The sequence below is a fragment of the Haemaphysalis longicornis genome, unplaced genomic scaffold, assembly GCF_048455015.1.
Source record: "Haemaphysalis longicornis isolate Haplotype H1 unplaced genomic scaffold, Haemaphysalis longicornis Haplotype H1 scaffold_4, whole genome shotgun sequence".
NCBI lineage: Eukaryota > Metazoa > Arthropoda > Arachnida > Ixodida > Ixodidae > Haemaphysalis > Haemaphysalis longicornis.
The window spans coordinates 13,322,458-13,338,184 of record NW_027526361.1 but is presented as its reverse complement, the minus strand read 5'-3'; the positions used below and the strand labels follow the sequence as shown (position 1 = coordinate 13,338,184).

The window sequence follows — 15,727 nt, the reverse complement described above, 5'->3', positions numbered from 1 at the left end:
AATTCCACGAAAAATTCGGGAAGTCCAGAATAGGGCACCAGGGCATATTTTCTCTTGTTTCCGCCAAGTTCACTCTGGCTACTACCTCATTCCGCAGCCACGGGTATTCGGCAACGCGTGGTTGCGGCTTCGAATCCGCATCCGTTCAATCATTGTCCAAGTGGCAGCGATTCACTGCGCCTCGTTCCGGTCACACTGGTACCGTTTCGCAATGAATTATATTCGGGAAGAGTTTCGCCACGCGCCGCTAACTCGGCAGCAACACGGGCGGAGGAGAGCTGGCGGCGATAACAGGTATTATTAAAATGTCCCCTCCTCTGCCGTTCTCCGGGTTACGCGAGTAGCGGCGGCCTCGTCCAGATGGCTCGTGTGTGCGTGCGTGTGCGGGCACGCGGCTCAGGCTTGCAGCTGCCGTGCCCCTCGTGAGCGGCCCGGCGGTGATGCGTGAGCGCGGCGCTTGATGCCGGCCGAACCGCTCTCCTTCTTCACGGGGGCAAGCTTGTTCTCTCTCTGTTCATTTGGGTTCCTTTCGCGCGCGCTTTCGCAAATTTCCGGGGCTCCGTTTTACACAACCCGCGCGAATCCCGCCGCCCCTGTTGGCGGCCCACACGCCCTTCTCTCGCGTCTCCTGCAGGAAACGGCCCCCGTGCTCGCTCACGTGCCATTGCGAGGCGTTTGCTGTTTGCGATGCGTTTCCACGCTTGTCCGCGGCGCCGTCGAAGTTTGGCCGTGCGAGCATTGTGGCCTTCAATGTTCTAAATCTCAGAATGGCTATCGAGGCTAATGGCCCAACCTTTCATGGCTCTGTGCAAAGGAAATTAAAAAAAAAGCAAAAAAGAAACGCTGAATCTTTGTGGACAGCAGCCTTCGTAGATACAACAGATTAGGATCTTACTAATTAGTTGGGAAGGGCGTGGATTAATATTCAACAGAAGGTAGGATCTAATGGCTGGCTCAAGAGACACTTTGCTAAGAAGATAGCCGTGGCGTTAATCTTTAGGGGTCCTTAAGTACCTTAAGTAACTAATAAGCTGCAGTTGTTCCCTCTGCCAACGCGGTAATTTCTACCCCGACGTCATTGAAAAGCTGCACACCAATCCGCTGACACTCCGGATACAGTGCTAATAATGATCCGGCTTTTCAATGCCGATAGAATAGGACGCGGTATACTGCGTACGTGCTCTTTTTTCGGCCAACGGGAGTCCCGTACGAATGATGTTTTCGAACGTTTAACATACCCTCGTGTTTTGGGCTGAAAGTGAGCACCTTCGCTGCTGCCTCGCCACTGAAGCCCTTCCCTACGTTCGACGCGTCCGCAGAACGGATTTGTGATGAATGAAAACGACACTTCCAAAGAGCGACCAGAGGGATATGTAACGTATACATGTGACTTCGTCAAAGTCTGCCTGTTCGCGGAATATTTCTGGTTACAAGCCGTGGTGCACTGCGGTGCAGAGTGGTCTCATTAAAATGACAGTTCCGACTATCCTGGGCAAGCCCATTCTTGCTAAGGCCGCTGACTGACCCAGCGTCATTTATTACTGCGACTATTTCACGGATACACTTCCCGGTTTGGAAACATTTACGGCTTTCTGGACGTTGCTTTCGGCTTTCTTTGCCTTGCATTCAGAAAGTCGCTGGACCAAAGTATAGGCGGCTGTTTAAGTCATAAATGTGGAGCCAGGAAACTCTCCCCAGCGCCTCGTGATGAACCCGTGACCACCGTCGTAAAACATCTCACGCGGGTGCTTTGGTCGGTGAGCTAGAATAAGCAGTTGGCAGTAAGTGACTTATGTGAACTAAACGTGGTCCTTCTGTATTTTATGCTGTACGTTTACCAGGGTGAACCTCTTGATATGCGTTTACGTTTACCCCAAAATTTCCGACGGTTTTCTTTGCGCTTTGTTTATACGTGTGAACCATATCAGCGATGCTGTAACAGCTCGGGAATTCGGTAGCGTATATGTATAGTGCACACCTCTGTACAGATGCTGTTGGGTAGCTACAGTCGCCGTTAACCGAAATCGGCGTCAAGAAAACTGCGCCAGTAAGTCGACTTCAGAAACCGTGCCGGGATTCGTGAAGGTATGACTCGCATATAAGAGACGTAAAAATTTGCGTATAGAAATACTTCAATCCTGAATACACTCCTACCCCCCCCCCCCCCCCCCCCCACCTTCTTCTATTTTCCGTTTTTTTGTTGTTGTTTTAAAGCCTACTACTTACCTGAGGCCTGTCTGGCGTGCAGGAAAGCGGTCCCACGAACTTCACCTGAACGCCAGCGCGCGTTGTAGTAGCACTCGTGCAAAAATCTGCGCCGTCAGTCGCTGCAGACACGAATCGGCCATCCGGAGGCATGAAAGGGGGACGGCGCGTGACACGAAAATCGACTTTGCTCTCTCTCGGACGACGGCAGCTGCATCGTCGTCGTCGTCGTTGGCTCCGCTCGGCGCTTGTACCCGACGGCGAACACATCGGGGCGCTCCTCTCCAATGAACCTGTGCGCTAAGTATGGGCAGACATGCGTCTCCCGCAGAACGCGTGCATGTCAGCCCGGGCGGACGAATGAAGGATGCCATCTGGCGCATGCTCACACGGAGCCGTGGACGCGGAGGCGAAAACAAAACAGAAAGAATGGGGAAGCAACGAAGTAAGATTCACATCAAACTCTGGGAGCAGGAACTCGCTCAAAGTTGCGCATCTATTTGAGCGCGAGTGTTTGTTTTTTCTTTCATTACTTTTTCGCTGTTGCTTCGTAAATGTAGAAGCGGGTCGATTCTCAACGCTTGCTTCTTACTTCTCTGGCAGTCCCCCTTTCCGTGGGAAATGTGTTCGCGTGCCGTAAGCGCATGTCATTCGTGCCGTGCTGACTGAGTTCTCAGCCTCGAGGCAAACCAAAAGACCCCACGTTAGACTACCTGAGCACCGCATAACCGCTTGCACTGATGTGTTCAAAGGGATGGCGCTACTTTCCTCAAATTTAAATATCCATTCGCGCGGTAGCGCGCTTGCCGTGAGAGTTACGGTGCTGTCCATAATCAAGACCAACTATAGAGGTTTCAAGAAGGACTTAACGCGACAACTTCCTTTCTTTCCGAAGGGAAGGCAGGAAATAAGTACTACAGCCCAGTGACCTTTATTCCACGTGGAGCTTGAAGATGAGTTGTGATCATGAGACGCACGCTTAATTCTAACAGCCTTCATGCGCTTCGGTCAACGCGAACGTGCAGCCATCACATTTCAAGCACTGCAAGTGGCTTCTTTACATTGAAAATGAAATTGCTCTTGTTCGATGCAGTGATGTTGCTGTATTGTACAAAGAGTTATGCTCGCTATATGTGTGTGTGTGTGTGTGTGTGTGTGTGTGTGTGTGTGTGTGTGTGTGTGTGTGTGTGTGTGTGTGCGTGCGTGCGTGCGTGCGTGTGTGCGTGTGTGCGTGTGTGTGTGTGTGTGTGTGTGTGTGTGTGTGTGTGTGTGTGTGTGTGTGTGTGTGTGTGTGTGTGTTTATCTGGGGGGGGGGGTGCGAAATTCTTTGTTACAGGAGGTACTGCTTACTGCTAAGTTCCTTTCTGGCATGTAAACTTACGTGCATGCCATGCCCCCTGCATACGAAGTACTGTTTAGGTGGCTAACTTTTGCAGTCGCTGCCTTTGCTGTTGGCAGTGCACTTTTGATTGCAATGTTGTAGCCCGGGTGTGGCTTTGGCGCGTTAAACTGGCACTCAATCATTAGTCGGAAACGTCCACCTGATTCGTCCCGAATTTTGCGCAGGTGCAGCGCTGGCCCCCGGTGGTGATGACGCTTGGCCTGTTTCCGTTGGTTCCGGCCAACCGGATGCCACTCCTGGAGCACCTTACGATGGGGCCACAGAAGACCGCGATCGGTATGTCTATATTACTGCACGTGTCTCGCTTGCGTGTGACTCGATGGCGTCGTAATTGGCCTGTGTCACTGTGGCGACGGAAAGCAGTCGCCGGCTTATTGTTCCTCAAGCATGTTTGTAAACCTGCTCCGCCGGTAGTCTCCACTGTGCACTTGCCTCTTGGCGGCAACGGTAGGACATCCCGCAATAAAGTTTGTCGGGTTACTTAGTGGCTCCGATTGATATTGGTGAGAAACCTGGGTACACACACATACAAAGCATTATCAGCATCCGCGTCCCTTTGTGTAGTTTCATTCTGCCCGTTTACATTCGTAAGAGGCTTGGTCAATCACCCTGTTTGGCCAATGTTTAGGCCTATAGTGTTTTGCTGCGCTAACGTTAAAGCTTAATGGCCTGCCGAGCAACGTCAAACACAGAGTACTTCGATTTCGGGGGCCGTTTGACGACGTTAGACGGCACTGCGTAACGTTAGGCCTAACGCCAGGCTGGCATATACCCACGTCCCCCTCACGGTGCACCGCCGGCAGTTCGGTTGGCCCCTTAACAGTGGTGTCACCACTTTTTGGGATTTATCTCACACCCGCTAAATCAGAGGAGGGAGGGGGGGGGCAGAAGTGCTTTTGTAGCCCAAGCCTTGGCAAACACAATCACGTATACGGGGTCCATGCCTGTGAGCTTAATTAATCACGCTCACTGGCACACACTTCGCACCGTACACCGAGCCACTCTGCGCGCCATACTTCCCTAAACATGCCTGCCTAACTGCTGCTAGTTTGTGTTGCTGAGTCTCGCTGGGTCCTGTATAAGCATCCTTGAAAAGGGTGGATCCGCGGAGCCGAGCACTTGAATCTCGGTTGTGTTCAAAATGCGTCACGACTACTATTTGTATTTTTATTTCTCATCCGAGAACCGGCGAGCGAAATCCGGAAATAAGCATGTATAACAATTCGGGAAGCGCAGCAGCATGCCAGAGAAATCGTTCACGCGGGTAACTCGCCGCCTTTAGTTTCTTCTTCAGCTTCTTCGAGTGTTGCTTGGAAATGGTAGGTTGAGTGAATGAGATGTGGTTCGTAACGGATGAAGGCTTTATGAAGACCCAATTTTAAACTGTGTAGTATGTTAATGACAACGAACCGACAGTAGGTGCCACACATGCACGTTCATCCGGTATCTTACGGGGGCTGTTGCGGAAATACGGGGGTTTATTGTTTTATCGGGTGTGTGGCCGCTTCACGGAGTGCAGCCGCTATACTATATGGCATGCCGAGCTTTTAACGGTTCTCCGTGAAGTATTGAGAACGTTCGAATGAGTTCCTGAAGGCGCTGCAACAGCTGCCGCCGTGTTTGAATAATGGTTACACGGTGCTGAAATTGTGTGCACAGACATGCTGTATACGGACGACAACTTTGGCTGCGCCAAAGGTGCGAGGCAGGCAGTTCAGGCCCGCGTGCGCTCATGGGTATGGCGCGTCGAGTTTTTGCGGCACATCGCTTCACAGTTTTTACAGCGAAGTTGTCTATTTTTAGGACTCAGCATATCGTCTCCTGCGATAGAGAGAGCCTAGAGCAACAGTTTTCAGCGTGTTAAAAAAAAGATCATATAAATAAAAACTGTGGTTGATATCTCTGCCATAGGAATCAGTAAAACGCGAAAGTGAAATGTGCAGCGAAATCTGCAGCTGAGCATGATTTGCGGGTCGGTGGCTGTCTTGCAGGTGTGCTTGGAGAGCGACGTCCTGCTGGCGGGTCGCTTCGTCAAACGTGTACTGGCGGCATTTCCGTGACGTATATGACGTCAGTGAAATCTCGGGGTATCGCAGCATGAAACACTTTCGTGTTAAAATATAAAACCCGAAAACGAACAACCCAAAGTATAACGTACTCTTTAGTACTAAAGGTTGCTTCCCTGCAAGAAGACCCTGTGTGCAGGGGTGCACCCCTTACAGGCCGCTTGCTTCGATGTACTGGCGTCACTTCCGTGACGGATGTCACGTCAGCGAAATCTTCGTGTATCGGGGAATAAAACACTTTCGTGTTAAACGCAGGTTCTAGGGCCTCCACATTTTAACGCAAGATGACTTACATTGCCCCAGAAGAATGTCTTCTCAGCAAAGTATTTGTGCTCAGAGGTGAGGTCTTGAGGATCGGCGTAAGCTTGGTTTCTGTAAGCGGGATTCCCCACATTAAGTGTTACACAGGGAAGCATGGCCATCTACCGAGGGAGCATGGTTACAACCCCCCTTTATACTCCTTTCCACCGCCGCCGCCTCTTTCTCGACTCGTGTATAGACCATTCCAACGAGGGCGCCGCCATCTTGCGTGCTCAGCGCCCTCTCGTAGCTGGCCGATTCGCTGGCTTGGGCGTTTGCTCCGCGGCGCATGGGTGCCAGCGGCGGCTCGGTGAATTTTTCGTTGTAGCGCGTTGTACGTTCTTTTCCGTAATATACTTTAAATTGGAAAGTTGTTGAATAGGATCAGTTTAAGCGATCTGCCTTAAATTGGCAGTTTTTTGGGCTGCGGTGGAGCTGAAATTCGCCTCAAGGTAGCGTGGTTCGCGGTGGGTAAACGATGCCGTGTCGAACATATGTTTGTAATACTTCGTCACAATTTTTTTGTTTGCGTGTCTGTGTCCGGAATCGCGTAAAGCGGGTATTTGTATTACTTTACTGCAAAAACGGATGCTTATTAAAACGATCTAACCGTGATACGCCCGGCGCCCATGGGCAACAAGCAGAAGCGCGTGTCGACGTCAGTGTAGCATACTTCTGGCTTCATATCCCTGCAGGGTTTAATACAGGTAGTTTTGGGTGTACTTACGAAGTATTTGGCACATTACATAGTTTGTATTCAATATTATCGATCTATCAACACCTCACCCTCAGCCACCACTGTCGCCAACTATAAACAAAACTTCCTCTCTCTAGAATTTCAAGCTGCTCTGCAGTACTAAAGTACAACATAAATAAAATGAACACAGCTCCTGGAGAGCGTACGCCGTGGGGCAACTTATTATTAAGCGTCTTATTAAGCGTCCGCCGTTGGGCAACCGGACAAGCTTTCGCTTTTGCGTTGCTTTTATCTAGGTTTGATGTTGCCGACAAAGAGACATCATATTTGGGTAATAGATTGAACTCTTGGCTGAAGTGAGCGAGTGAACAACTTTATTTTGCCCGCGTCGGGGAAGGGGGAAGAATGGAGGTGGAATCCCCTTCAGTAGTCCCACCCCTCTTTCGCTCAGATTGGTTGGGGAAAGGGACAACCTAGGGAAGGGAGGTACTAGTCACTATGAAAATAGCCAACGCCAGCCCACGTAATACTTGGAGCCGGGTATGCCGCAGTGTGACCGCAGCAGCAGTGGAGATGGGACTAATACCATCTACAGCACAGGCAAGTTTCAGTTACCCATTTTAGTTTGGAAAGAAGGTAGAATTTTCTGCCACTACTCCAAGGTAGGAGTACAGAAAGAACTCAGAAGAACAAATAACTAATACCATCTGCAGCACAGGCAAGTTTCAGTTACCCATTTTAGTTTGGAAAGAAGGTAGAATTTTCTGCCACTACTCCAAGGTAGGAGTACAGAAAGAACTCAGAAGAACAAAATTGCCAAACATCTTGTCTGCTATTAAACCCGCCGCGGTGGCTCAGTGGTTAAGGCGTTGCGCTGCTGAGCACGAGGTCGCGGGTTCGATTCCCGGCCGCGGCGGCCGCTTTTCTGATGGAGGCGAAAAGCAAAAACGCCCGTGTGTACGAGATTTCGGCGCACGTTAAAGATCCCCAGGTGATCTAAATTAATCCGGAGCCCTCCACTACGGCGCGCCTCATCGCCTGCGTTGCGTCGGCGCGTTAAACCCCACAATCAATCAATCAATCAATCAATCAATCAATCAATCAATCAATCAATCAATCAATCAATCAATCAATCAATCAATCAATCAATTGTCTGCTATTAAGGGCGCAACTCACAAACTGCTAGTATGGCTCATTTATTAGCAACATTTTATTAAAATAATGCGTAAATTAGTGGTAAACCCGCACGCGCGATGCCTACAAAGCGTAGTCAAGGCAAAGGAAGCAGCCGCGCCAGGCCCGCCGTGATCGGCGCGCACACTCCAGAGAGGGGAAAAGGCGGTCCGCGCGCCGCGGCCGCTGAGTCCGAGAGTACGTTTGCCCCTCGCCCGATGAAACGGTCTATACCCTCGACGCTCGCCGACTTCGACTAACATGCCGGCTTCGCAAAGCATGCCGGCCTCGGCTAACCTTTGTCTGCTGTGAACTAACATGCGTGTTAAATATAGTTGCTGAGCAGGAGAAAAACTAGGACCGTCGCGGTCACACCAATCATTTCTTGCAAGCGCCGTTGCAGCCAGATGTTCAGTCGCGGAATCCAACTGTTGCCCGGTCAAAGCACTATTCGCCCTGCTTCGCGTGCCCTTCACGCTTCACGGCTGCCTGTCTTGGAGTGTGTTTGTGCGTCCTTAGCTCGAACCGTTCACCAGCTTTGTTTTACCTGCCTGGTTGTACACCGCGTGGGTTCTGACCGATGGTATCGTTTTTTAAGCAGTTGTAAGTCTCATTCGCTGCACCATGAAGTAAATACCACGGTGAATAAAAGCTTGAATTCAAAGAAGAAAAAATTGGGGAAGGGGGGAGGGAGGGGGGAGGTGTTTTTGAAGGACGCGGTCCTTGCATGCGAGAAGGGGTGAAATGTCGATTTCGCTCTTATTGTTATGTCTCTTCTATTAGATTCCGCTGCGCCTGTTTACGGTGATCTCAGCCGTTACTTAGGCGCGCACGTTAGGGATCAGGGGCTCATGATGATGCGTCCTGAGATACGTACTGGAAGGTTGTTGCGTTGGGGCCCTATGGCCATCTAATGAATGATAGATAAGAATCGCCACGTATGTCTTACGTTTGAAAGCCGTGACACATAGATATTTGTTTGTTTGTCCCTAGCGGAATTTTTAGCAGCGCAGGCACTGTCAAGAATCACACAATATTTTTGTACAATATTAAGCGCAAATATGTAGCAAAAATTGCCTCCAAGAGCAAAGTTTTTGACCAAGGAAGGAATAATACAATGAAAACTGTAGACTGAGCAGAAGAGTATAGCTTTTATTCAAAGGAATAACCCAGTCGCACACTCACTCACAACGTAACAGTGTAACAATAGTAACCCTATTGTTATCCATAAAAGTACAGCTATTTCAGCCAGTGAATGAATTGTTTGTGCTTTGTTTAGTGACGACACGATCCGAGGAATCGTAAGCTGGGGTGGCGGCACCGATATGATTATCAAGTGCTGACAACTTATAAATTTTAGTTTTAGCATGTGCACTGGAACTATCATCGCACGAAAAAAAAATTGAACGAGAACTGGATTTCCCTCACGCTATTTACCTCACGGAGTCCTTCTATAGCCTGCGAAACAGGCGTGCATGTGAAGCTCCTTGCATTTCAGTGGCTGGTTTTTTCGACCTCACGGCGCTTCTTCCTAGGACGCGCGGCGCGCAAGCCAGAACCACTCGCCGGCGCCCAGGACTTGTGACTGCTCGCTCCAACCCGTAGATCCGAACTTGTGTGTTGCCCCCATGTGAAGCACAAGTTCATTTCTACGGGTCCGAGTTGGCCGGCGGCCTCTTCGGGATGACGGCCGCAGCATGGAAGACGGCTTCACTTCAAGTCCCCTGTGTAGTGCATGGCTGCGCTTGCGCAGGTGCAGAGCGTCAAGATGGGCCCTGCGAAGGCGTGAAGGTCATAGCGATGATGAATTCACATGTGGCGCACACGCTATATAACTGGAATACGCGTCACTAGAATGCCTCGGTAAGGTACAGCGAGAGGCGTGTTTCGCGTACCACTTGTGTGCAGTTATTTTTCAGCTCCTATGAACTTGCTCTCTGCGATTATAGGCCGTGATGTACTCTCAACAGTCGAATTCTACAGGCGTCACTGCCAATGTCAGATTTCTTTAAAAGTGTGCATGCATGTAGCATTGTACTGCTATTTCATAGATGATTCTCTTAAGTCCTCTACGCCCTGCATGTGTGTACCTTGCAGAGCTTTATTGCTGCTTTTGTTGAGGTAAACGAACTGGCCTGCAAAACAGCTTTGCGTATGAATGGACTACATTTTATGTTGCGGTTGGACGTAATTAGATACTGCGGTACGCTTAAGTAAAAATCACCTAAAATAGGAATCATGGTTCAGTGTAGGGTGCAGCTAAGATAGTACAGTTGCGCATATTATGTGCACCACCTCTGTTTTCATACATTTCGGGCGCACCGTGAAGTCTGTGTTTTAAGGGGTAACCGCATGCAGAGACTTCGGTGAGCGACGTGAAAAACGTAACTCGATGGGTAAAGTAAACAGGTAGTGTGGGCGACAGCGACGAGCGAAAACTTTGCCACCCCTTCCTAAAGAGAGTTGAGAGATGCGCGAAAGCTTAAAAGCAAAACTGTGTCAAAACCTTCGCTGAAAGCGCGTTTAATCTGTCGTCAAATCTTCAAAGACACCAAATCGCAAACGAGGAACGAACCCCTGCGACGATTTTTCGCGCACTAAGTAAACGCATGTACGAACGATCTGAATGTATACCGGTACGTGGTTTATGAGAAAATGTATATTATTGTGCTCCTTCTTTATTATCGATGCGTGTATTGTCTTATCTAGAACCGTGCCTTCGCGATTTTCAAGTAACTTTTCTGACACAATGGAGGCCCGGTTTCACGCATGCGCCGTGTGTCCAGAGATCTTTTTCGAGTTTTTCGGTCGACCAACTGGTCTACGGGGCAATGCATTAGTTTTATTGACTTGACACCAACGGCCCCGCTAATTGATTCACTGCCGCCGCGAGCGAGCGACATGCCGTCGCCGTCGCTCGCGTCTGGCCGGCCGTAAGGAACTCACGAGCGAGCGTGTGTCGTCTCCTTGGTGTTTGGTTTATTTCGCACTACTTATCATGTTCTTAGAGCGACAGCGACGAGCGAGACGTTACCATGCGTGAGTGAAACTTAAGCGCAAACAGACACAGGGACGAGAAAGGGAAACGACACCAGCGCTTCTCGTCCCTGTGTCTGTTTGCGCTTAAGTTTCACTCATGGATGTTCACCAACCAGCTCGTTTTTCCATTTTAAATGCAGAGAATTTCTTTAACTCACGATGTCACCCGGCGTTGGCGTGCCTCGGCGTCCGCAACAGCCGTTCCAGGTGCGCCCTCTCCTCCACTCCTCGTCTCCCGCATCACGCTACCCTCCTCGCTCTCAACAACAGGTCCGCACCCGTCCCCCTACACTATATAAAAAAATAATTCTTACCGGCGCCTGGTTTCGATCCCATGACCCTGCGGGCGGAACGCAAGGTACATGGTGCTCTACCCACTGCGCCACAAAGCCGACACAGAATGGAAGGCTACGAACGCGCCTTATATCCTTGACTCATTCAAACTACACCAAGAAACTGCTGATACAACGCATTCACTACCTGTGGGCGGAACGCGAGGTACATGGTGCTCTTCCCGCTGCGCCACAAAACCGACACAGAATGAAAGGCTACGAACGCGCCTTATATCCTTGACTCATCCAAACTACGTCAAGAAGCTGCTGATACAACGCATTCACTACCACCAACTCCCCAAACACTAAACGTTAACGCAATACACCCACCCCCTATGCGACGCATTTACTCGAGTCCCCCTCGCGGGGAGATGGGCCCTTTTGCTTTAGTTACCGTGCGCCCAACGTTCAGGCGTTGCTCCGCTCCTGTCCGCGCCGCAGGTTTCAGCTCGGGCTATCGTTCTCTGCCGCTGCCGGAGTTCGTCGTTCCGTTGCGCCATCTGCCGAACGAAACGAGAAACCGAGAAACGAAGCGCCAGTCAAACGTGAGCAACGCACTCGCAACAGCAGGCGACCCGAGCATGCTTGCTCATTTTCAACTCATTGCTTCGGTCTGTTACTGGTGTAGAAGTACAGGATGCTGATGCAAGCAACGGAGAATTTTACTTTGGGGGTCTTCCCCTTCCCCTCCTCTTCCTCGTCACGTGAACGACGTCACGCATGCCCGGCCCACATAGGGTGTTACTTCATGGCTGTTGCTCACCAGTACCTTTCGAAAATTTTAAGGAATCTTTGTCGTCGCCTCTGTCGTCAGGCGTTCTTATCGCCTCTACAATTTCCTCACTGGAATAGAACCTTGGGTCTATTTCATCTTGGATCGTCGCACAATGTCTACGACGGTACGTTGGGTCTATCTTTGAAACCCACGCATTTTGTTTGTTCTGCCTAGACTACAAAAGGCGCTTTAGCGGGAATCTTACGACATCTTTTGCAAGCATGGGAGGGAAATAGATTTGCCGACAGGAAAAGAAAGGGACATAAAGGCCTTTCAAAGAAGAAGAAAGCTGGAGAAATTCTGAGAATTGTTTATTAACGCGTGAGCATTCTTGCTGTGCTTCACCGTTTCAACTTGTTTTTGTTACGCGTCGCGTAGTCGATGGCACCGGACTGGACACACCGTCGGAATTCGTTAGTTATTCGCTATTTTTATTTTTATATATTTTTTTGTTGACCGCCTGTTCGATATATTGTTTTTGCTTGTCCTAATTATGTTTTAGGATGTTCTAAAACCTGCTCAACTGCTTGCTGCGTTTTGTTCTATTAAAATTACGTTATGTAACGAGGTCCCCCGACAGTTCTCAACTTCGGGACCTGTTTTGTCATTGTACTCGTTTATGTTATGCAAAAAAGTGAAATAAGCTTGAACTTGAACTTGAGGGCGCTTGATTAGGCAGAGCTTTCATTTGCACCAATTTAGATGTCTATATTTTTGTTAATTTTGGTTTTGTGTGATTGAAGCTGATTGCCAGACCTGCCTTGAAAGCTGAATTAGGCCACTTCTTTCGGTTGTGTTTCTCCTTTGCGATTTTTTTTTTCGGACCGTAATCTACATTTACCTTACTATAACAATCAAATGTCGCAACTTCGCAAGTTGGACTTATTTGTGGAACCATAAGGCATGAAACTTTTTGCGTTGTGGTATTTGAGAGAGACTGCTAACGCAAAGAGAAAGAAAGAACACTTGCGGACGTGAAAGCAACCCGTGTTTGCGTGCTGCTTAGTTCGAACGCACCCACTAGTTCACGAGACGAGAAGAGATGGTTGGCGGTCACCCTTGTTCGCATGATGGGAAGTTATTAATATCCCAATAAAAATGGCATAAAATAAATTACAAAGGCGCTTTGAATTTCAATTTGACAATGTTTTATTTAGGAGCGTATTTGCCCTGTGCGCAGACCCAACGAGTGCAAGAAACAAAACACGACTGTTTTTACTTGCGATTTCGCATAATTCTAAATTAGCTAATCCAACTTTTAAAGTCTACCATTTTGTCCTAGCCAACAAATATGGGGCTGTCCTTTCAACGGCAGATTTATGATGCGGCTGAAATGGGTTAGCATCGGCGGCTTCATGTTATTTCTATTAAAACTACGACTGATAGCTATCCGTGATGCCGACTGAGAAAATCCCCCAAGTCCATGTATAGTCGTGTAATCAGCCCAGCTTGATATAATGCTTCGAGATAATTTTGGTACAACGTCTGTTACAACCGTTTTCTGCAACTCAGCTCCTCCCGTTGAAACTCGTGTTCACAGGGCAGGTCACACTACCGATTGCTCAGCGAATATTTCCTGGATACCTAAACTGGACTGAAAGGTGCTGAGCATTCACGAGAAAGTTGGTTTTGCCGCAGACTGTACGAAATTTTTACGAGTGAGCCATGTATACAGCTTCGCTGTAAGACATAGTGTTATCGCCAAAAGTTCAATTGGCTTTGGCATGTGAGGCGGGCAATTGTTTATTGATTGTGAGGTTTACGTGCCGAAGCTATAACACCTGGGCTGTGAGGCGCGCCGTATAGTGGACGGCTCCGGATTAATTTCGATCACGGGGGTCTTTAACGTGCGCCGAAATCTCGACACACGGGTGTTTTCGCTTTTCACCTCTATTAAGCAGGCAATTTTGGAAGGCTACAAATTTATTTAAGCAGACTTGGGCGTGCTGCCATCCTTGTTGTTGAAAAGCAGCGTAAAGGCACTTGTAGACAGGTCATACCAGCTACGTCAGAGCAGGTGGTATGATCGAGCGATGAAATATGCGGGGTAAAATTGAGGTCGTTCATTCCTACACTTGGTCAAGTAAGAAATTGATAATATATTTTACATATAATAGATAGCATGATTGGTGCTCGGGAAATTCGGTACCCTTATTACTTCCACCATGTTTTACTAGGAGACGCAGACGTGCAGCCCGAATCGTAAAACTGGTGGCACGCTGTGGTGGCAGTCTTAGTTTCCACGTGGAAACAAAGTTAGTTTCCACGTGAAGTGCATTATGACACATTTTGGCATGTTGTTCTGAACACGAAGACGTGGGTTCGATTATAGACCCCGGCGGCCGTTTGTTTGTTTTTTGTTTTTGATGGAGGCGGAGAACGAAAACAGCCTGGCGTCGAGATTTCGATGCGCGCTCAAGATCCCCAGGTGGACCAAATTAATCCCGTAGCCCTCTTCCACTACTGCCCAGGTGCTGCTTCGGCGGGTAAAAACCTCCCAAATTTTTCTCAGAATAGGCGCTGACAAGTGAAAGTGGTGTTTTCAGATACAAATAACAAAAAAACCCCAAAAAAACAAGCTAGACAACGCGTGGCGGCGGTCAAATCGCGCCATAGGGCGACGGGGGCTCCGCGAAACCGTGCCGCGCGCCAGATGCCACATCGGCCTGGCGGCGTGGTCAACCATCGGAGACTTAGCTATGTCGCCATCTGTAGGGTTGTGGTGAAACGGCCGTTAGCTGTGGTGCGCTCTTATCAGCTGAGTCGCCTCTCTCGTAGCGTTTCACTCTGTGCTTGCACATCTGTCACGGGTGCTGAGATTCATGGCCAGGTTCAGAGCAAGGCCAAGCTGCAGGCAGCGCGATGACCCGTTCGTTTCGCGAACTTAAGCGTTGCTTGCCTCTGCCCTACACGAAACGACAAATACGCGTACGGGTAACGTCCTAACCGAGCACCTTTAAACGCGACACTTGCTGGAAAATCCTTCGTGTTGACCTGCACGAAGCCGGCGTAGCCGCCAATTAATGCCTGTCTGTGTAGCGGGGGGAAGCGACGTACAGGCGTCGTCGTCGCAGCAGCACGCGACGTTTGCCTTCCTTCCTGTCTCGTCGGCATCCGCCGCGCAGTGATGTCACTCACCGCGCGGAATGAGTCGCGCCGCCGAGATGCGCACAGTCGAGCCGGTCGACGCACTGCAAAGACACGCCTGACAGGTGTCATCCTCGGGACACCGTACGTGACTCGGGCACGCACCCGCGCACTTGACACTTCTCCCGCGCTGACCCCGCGGCCGAACAGACGCGAACGGCGCCCTTGGTTATGCCCCGAACTTCCCGCTTGACCAAAACGCGTCGTTCGCCAAAACAGAGGAATGCCACCACTCGGCACAGCGCACCTGTGAACGAAGAGGAGCAATGCCCCCGCTCGTCTAAGCTCCAGCAGCAGCACGTGCGGGGACGATTTGACTTCTTGGAACTGGTTGGCTCTCGGTATTAAAATAACGTGCTCGCACATAAGGACGGTTCTGATTCGCGTTTCAGCAGATACAGGATATTTTTTCAAGGGTGGGTGAGCGGGGGGAGGGGGGGGGGGGTTATTTTAATCGTGTACGTGCAGCAGGGGTGTAACCAGGGGGAGGGGGGGGTGTTGTGTCGGAACACCCCCCGATATTTATACATGCACAAAAACGGACATATATTGTTTGGGCGTCTGGCGCAGGCTCTCTTTCTTATTGTTTTT

General features: G+C 49.7%; 1 protein-coding gene across 2 annotated transcripts in view; it reads left to right on the top strand.

Moving 5' to 3' along the window:
• Nucleotides 1-15,727, top strand: part of LOC144178276 (uncharacterized) — a 116,038-nt gene that overhangs the window by 89,980 nt on the left and 10,331 nt on the right. The window contains exons 3-4 of one of the 2 annotated variants that reach the window (XM_077706011.1): nucleotides 3,772-3,883; nucleotides 5,599-15,515. In XM_077706011.1, the coding sequence (XP_077562137.1) occupies nucleotides 3,772-3,883; nucleotides 5,599-5,708 (222 nt within the window). In that variant the 3' untranslated portion in view covers nucleotides 5,709-15,515. Of the gene's footprint in view, nucleotides 1-3,771; nucleotides 3,884-5,598; nucleotides 15,516-15,727 lie in introns of those variants that run through there. The other variant, XM_077706012.1, reaches the window with a different exon arrangement.